The sequence below is a fragment of the Buceros rhinoceros genome, unplaced genomic scaffold, assembly GCF_000710305.1.
Source record: "Buceros rhinoceros silvestris isolate BGI_N320 unplaced genomic scaffold, ASM71030v1 scaffold16179, whole genome shotgun sequence".
NCBI lineage: Eukaryota > Metazoa > Chordata > Aves > Bucerotiformes > Bucerotidae > Buceros > Buceros rhinoceros.
This window is the reverse complement of record NW_010431052.1, coordinates 6,278-11,781: the sequence shown is the minus strand read 5'-3', so window position 1 is coordinate 11,781 and position 5,504 is coordinate 6,278. Positions and strand designations below refer to the sequence as shown.

The 5,504-nt window shown below is 37.4% G+C and overlaps 1 protein-coding gene across 1 annotated transcript in view; it reads right to left on the bottom strand.

The window, feature by feature from the left end:
* Positions 1–366: 366 nt before the first annotated feature.
* The window catches only part of LOC104499738 (ubiquitin carboxyl-terminal hydrolase 14), a gene marked incomplete at both ends in the record, with an annotated part of 10,332 nt that continues 5,194 nt past the window's right edge, over positions 367–5,504 (bottom strand). Inside the window, 5 exons of the mRNA XM_010143285.1 lie at positions 367–481; positions 1,511–1,590; positions 2,352–2,432; positions 2,713–2,843; positions 4,668–4,726. Coding sequence (XP_010141587.1) covers positions 367–481; positions 1,511–1,590; positions 2,352–2,432; positions 2,713–2,843; positions 4,668–4,726 — 466 coding nt within the window. The remainder of the gene's footprint in view (positions 482–1,510; positions 1,591–2,351; positions 2,433–2,712; positions 2,844–4,667; positions 4,727–5,504) is intronic.

Here is a 5,504-nt window from a genome sequence, read left to right as displayed (position 1 = left end):
TTCAAATTCTGCAAAATTGTATTTAATTGTTCCATCATCTACCACCCTATTTTAAAACTGACTTTTGGGGAAACATTTACAGCATGCTTAAATCATTCAGTCTGAAGTGAAAGCCAGTGAATGAACAAGCAGCAAATTGACTTGCACTTGGTTACCTACATGGGGAAGACCATGTCAGGGTCAAGAACATGCTCCATGAAGTCCGCTTTACATTTACATGCAATTCATTTTCACTGCCATCTTCCCATCAAACACCAAAAAAAATTTTGAAATTTTGTAAAGGTTGGACAGCAGATGTCAATTTCAAGATTAAAAAAAACACAGGTCATGTAGCATTACAATTCAATAAAAGTTGCAATGGCTTACCAATTTTAGTCCTGTAAACAGGTATTTCACTTCTTGATTGATAAAGCAGCTAAGCTGAAGCAGATTCTCCTTTCCTTTAGTTACTTCCTCTTCCTCAGCTTCTGTACATTTCATGCTTCACAAAATTAAGGAAAACCATCATGCACCAAGAGCTGAACTATTGCTCTAGAGAAAACAACATGCTGAATAGCACAGTAATTTAAGATAATCCTGTGTCTGTGCATCAGTAGTACTTTTGCTTCCCATAGTATAAAAAAGATTTGAAACAGCCCGCCCTTCTAATCAACCTGTTCCTTTGTGTCTAATCACAAGTGGTAGCTGAGGAAGACAGCATACCAAAAAAAGTAAAATAGGGGTTTTTTTTTTAAATTATTTAAGCTTGTGAGGCCTGCTGTGTTCTTTCTTCTCCACACCCCACCCACCCCAAACACCCAGGACACACATCATACCAAATGGCTGCCAATACCAAGTAAGGAAGGCCTCCTGCAACATTATGCTCCATTATTGTTTACAGTTAATAAAATTCTTCTATTCCTAGTGCTGGCCAGACCTCCCATTTCTTTCCACATGCACAGCCTCCTTTCCCTGCCCTGTATCTGTCCTTTTCATTGAAATCAAGTCCATTTCTTCATTATTTTCTACACATTCTTCTAGTTGTTCTGTCCAACCTAAGCTGCATTAGTTTCTTATTCATCTAACGGTGTGTATCTAATTTACTTAAGAAATCAATTAAGCTATCTTTTGTGCATGTTTAGTATGCCAAGTATATCAGCAACACTCCCTTCAAAGCCAAAAAAAAAAGGTTATTCAGGAAAGTAAATACTTATTTGGATAAAACATGTCATCATCCTTGAAGGAGGCAACTGGAAATCTTCTCTGGGAAGGAAATCTGTTATTTAAATTCAGTAGTTTTTTTCTGTAAATTTCCATTATGATTCTTCCTTCCCACATCATCCTCTGAGTATATCTAATCTTAACTTTAACCTTCTGTGTATCCTGCAATACATCCTTCCCTCTCTTTGCCGATACACACACATTTATTTTCTGTACTACTCTGACCAACACTTTTCATCATACCTGCACTCAGCTGCTAAAGTATGAAATTATTATCATTCTTTATGCCTTGCCTTAGTCTTTAGGATACGCTGTTTCAAATTCAATGCTGAAGAATTGATCAATTAAACTCTTCTTTTTAGAAGATGCTGCCGTAGCTCCAGAGTCTGTCTGTAAAACAAAATCTCTTCAGATATAACTCTAAATGGCATGAAAAGACACTCTTCTTTAAGTCAAAATAACCTCATTTATTTAAATTCTTTAAAGCCTGTTCCTCCACCTTTCTACAAGTGCATTTTCTTCTAGTCAGTCAACCTCCTCAGACAGTATAAAAGTTTCAAAACAAATGCATTTATAGCATGGTATTAAAGCCACCTCAAAGCACATTAGCAAGTAATATTTCAATCAGGAAGTCACATGTCCCTGTCCCCTAACTTAAAATTGTCTTAAATTTTAGACTTACTAGATTTTTGCCACTGCCAAGACTCTTCAGAAACCAGTTTACAAGGAAAGAAGAGAATTGGTCTGGTAAAGTCTTGAGAAAAACTTTAATTTTTTATCAGGTTGATTAAGCTAGTTGTTTGAAATAGTGTTCTTGGCTACAAAAAAAAAGTTCCTATGTGCTAAATTCATAGGTTATTAGGGCCAGCTGCTGCATAAGCAGCTGCTGCATACTCACAGTCACCACTACTCTGGTCCAACACATGCCTTCCAAAGCCCAGAGAGAAAGTATTCCTACAGTACACTCCATAGCATAGCTGACATGACATAGATAGCATTATGCTGATCAGACACATCAGAAAGCAATTTCACTTACTGGACTTCAGACACATGTTAAAGAACTCACAAAACAGATAAACCTTAGCAAAAAATATGAATCACAAGTACAGTATTATAAATCCTAACTCTGGTTAGAGTAAGACTACAATTACCTCCATAACTGTATCACCTTCTATGCCTTCCAACTTTTGCTGTAGTACCCTCATCATCTGCACCCAGCACTCATTGGCATCCTAGGAAGGGAAGAGAATATTAAATCTGAAGAGTAGCTTTGATTTAGTAATACTAAACCCATCATTCTTTAAACTATAAAACCAAATGTAAGGATTCCTTAACTTCCACATACATTTTAAGAGCTAGCACTTGCTATTACATTCAACTTTTCCAGGATACAAAAGCACTTTATTGTGATAAAATTTTTTTTTCACAAGAAGAAAGTTTTAAAATATTCTTGTTCTCAACTTCCAACATACTATAGAATTTTCAAACAGTAAGCTAATAATTGGTCTTTACCTGCTGAAGGTACTGGCCTTGATCGCCTTTCTCTGCAAACTGTGGGAAGGCCATATGTAAAAACTGAAGGAGAATGATAGGTGGGATACTGGAGGAAGTTTTATCCATGGAATCAAACAAGTCTCTAAGAGCTTGAAGAAAAAGTGAATGCTTTGAGAAGTGGGAGAACAATTAAAACATGGCAGGAAGTTTAAAAAATAATAGTAAACAGAAGCAACATTTAAAGACTGATCATCTAACTGTCCAATTTGACCTTTCCAAAGCAGGAACAAATTTTCCAGGTGGTGTAACAGGTACACATCTCATTTGTGAGCACAACTTCACAAGTGTTAAGATGACAATTCCGAGAGTTTGGCACACAGTGCCTTGCCTTTCCTGGCTGCTAACATGAAAAAAAATCTTGAGCAGTTAAGATTTCATTTGAAACACATCTGAGTAACAACATTTTCACAAGAGGACTACACCTAGAGAAAATAGAAGGCATTCACAATCTATCCTCTAAGTTTCACCAACTACTGGAGAAAAACTTTTTTTTCCCCAATTAGAATATCTAGAAAATACTAATGTTTAATTTAAGACCTAGAAAAAGATATGCGTATGCACATGCATATGTGCAGACAGCTCATAACTATCTGCAATTCAGTGAATGCTGCTGATTGTATGACCATGCACGTGACTTTCTTTTCCAGACACACTGCTATACATACCTTATCTACCCAGCCTACAGCATTTTAAACCCACAAATCACTTTAGATACACCTGTTAATTCTCACAACAACCCTGTGAGGTAGGCAACAGTCTGCATGGTCAATACTTTACAAGTGGAGATACTAATGACTAAGTGACTATAGGCAAGATTACAAGGAACCAAGGTCAGCTGCTTCCTCTCTTTAAGAAGTATCTTCGCTTAATAAGACAGAGAGCTGATATGACACAGCAATTTAAAAAAATGCCATATGTGTCATCATGCAGAAGTTCTTGACCAGCTCAGTACTAATGAACTACGAATTACTTAAACTCTTAAGATTCCTAAAAAGCAGAGCCGTCACCTTCAAAAGAAAACAAGGGACATGAAGTAAAGCCAGTGAAAAGGGGAGGGGCAGGCATGGTTGTATAGAATAACCATCAAACTTACCACCCCAAAATTCCATCAGCAGGCATACCCACAAACTGGACCTTTCCTTCCTTATATTGTTTTGTTTTTCCTTAAATGGACTGGTAGAAATCCCAGTGTCCTGGCCCAGCATCTTAGTGGGGCAATGAAATAGAGTAAAAAAAAAAAAAAAGGAAAAAGTGGACAAGTAGTACCCTTGTTCAAGTGTAAGGGGTCTAACTAGAAATCTAGTTAGAACTTGAAGATACGGGGCCATTGTGAGCTCCTACATGTGAGCACACAGATCACCACAAAGAGTAACTTTCCTTTTGATGATACTACTGACTACTTCAGTTAGGAAATCTGGATCTTTAGGGTAAAGGCTAAGACCACCACCAAGGCATCAGCCAATAAATCATATTAAAAAATACAAAATACATATTCTATGAATATGGCATTAGTCTACCATTAAATGAAACAAAGAATTGTACGCTAAAATATTTCATCACAAAATAATCAAATCAACAGAGTCTGCTTTAGGAAATTCCAAATACCTTATGCTACACACAAACCAGTTAAGAGATATAAAAGATTCCTGTCTAAGCCTAGATCACACTTGAATATATTTTTCCTAGCATGCAGCTAGGTAATATGCGGAGATATATGCTTTGCAGCCATGGTCAGAATATCCTTGAAAGATATTAATGACAGAGCAAAATGAATCCTCCAGTGCTAGCAAATCTGAAATTCCTAAGGCATATGTGATAAAGAAAAATATGCAGAGTTCTAACTGCAATTTGCATCTGCAGTTAGCAGGAAATCACACACTAGCATAAAACTCCGTTCTACTCTAAACACCAACCTGCAGTAATGTATTGAGCAGAGGCCGTTTCTCCTGAAGCTCTTAAGGCACCACCATACCTTAAAGAGAAAAAAAGAAAATTTGTATGCAATTAAACACAATGAAGAGGAGCGGTCAAATTTTAAAATTATAAAACAGGCGGCAGCTAGTTTTATTTAAATGCCTGGAAGCAAAAGAAAACTGGCACCCTTGAGACAATGCAGACTAAGAAGTCTGGATACATCACTGCTGCTTCCCTAATCCATTTGCCTCAAAGACTCCATCTATTTTTAAAGGAACTGAGAAAAAAATCTCAGTAGAAGCTACCTTATTTCTGAAACGTTTGCTACAGCTTCTTCAGATACATGTAAAAAACCACCTTCAATGAGAGGTGGTAAATCCAGAGATAGAGAGAGCAGGCTTGCTTCCTCTCTCCACAGCAGAAGCAAAACAATGAGAGGTGAGACATTTTTCCTGGGTACATTTTTCCTCCACTGGAAAAGCATGTGAGTCCACCCTTATTACCAGAACTTTTCTTTGAATGATTTCTTAACTTAACAGATGCATGAGGAATAGATGGCCTCCTCAAAGCAGGAGAACCTACAAGTGGGTCCTTCAAGCAAAAGGAGGGTCTCATGCATTCTTTGATTTCAAACTGAACTGATGAGCAGGAAACTGTCCCCCTGACATGCTACAAAACAGAGAGTTCCCTTGTAGAGATCAACGGAGCAGCTGGTGAGAAATGAAGCAGTAATGGTAGGCTCTCCCATGTGAGTCCTTTCATCTCTCTCCTACTATCATATACCCTTCCACATTGTCATCAGCAGGGAAGACCAAACAAAGGCTATGTCTGTAGGG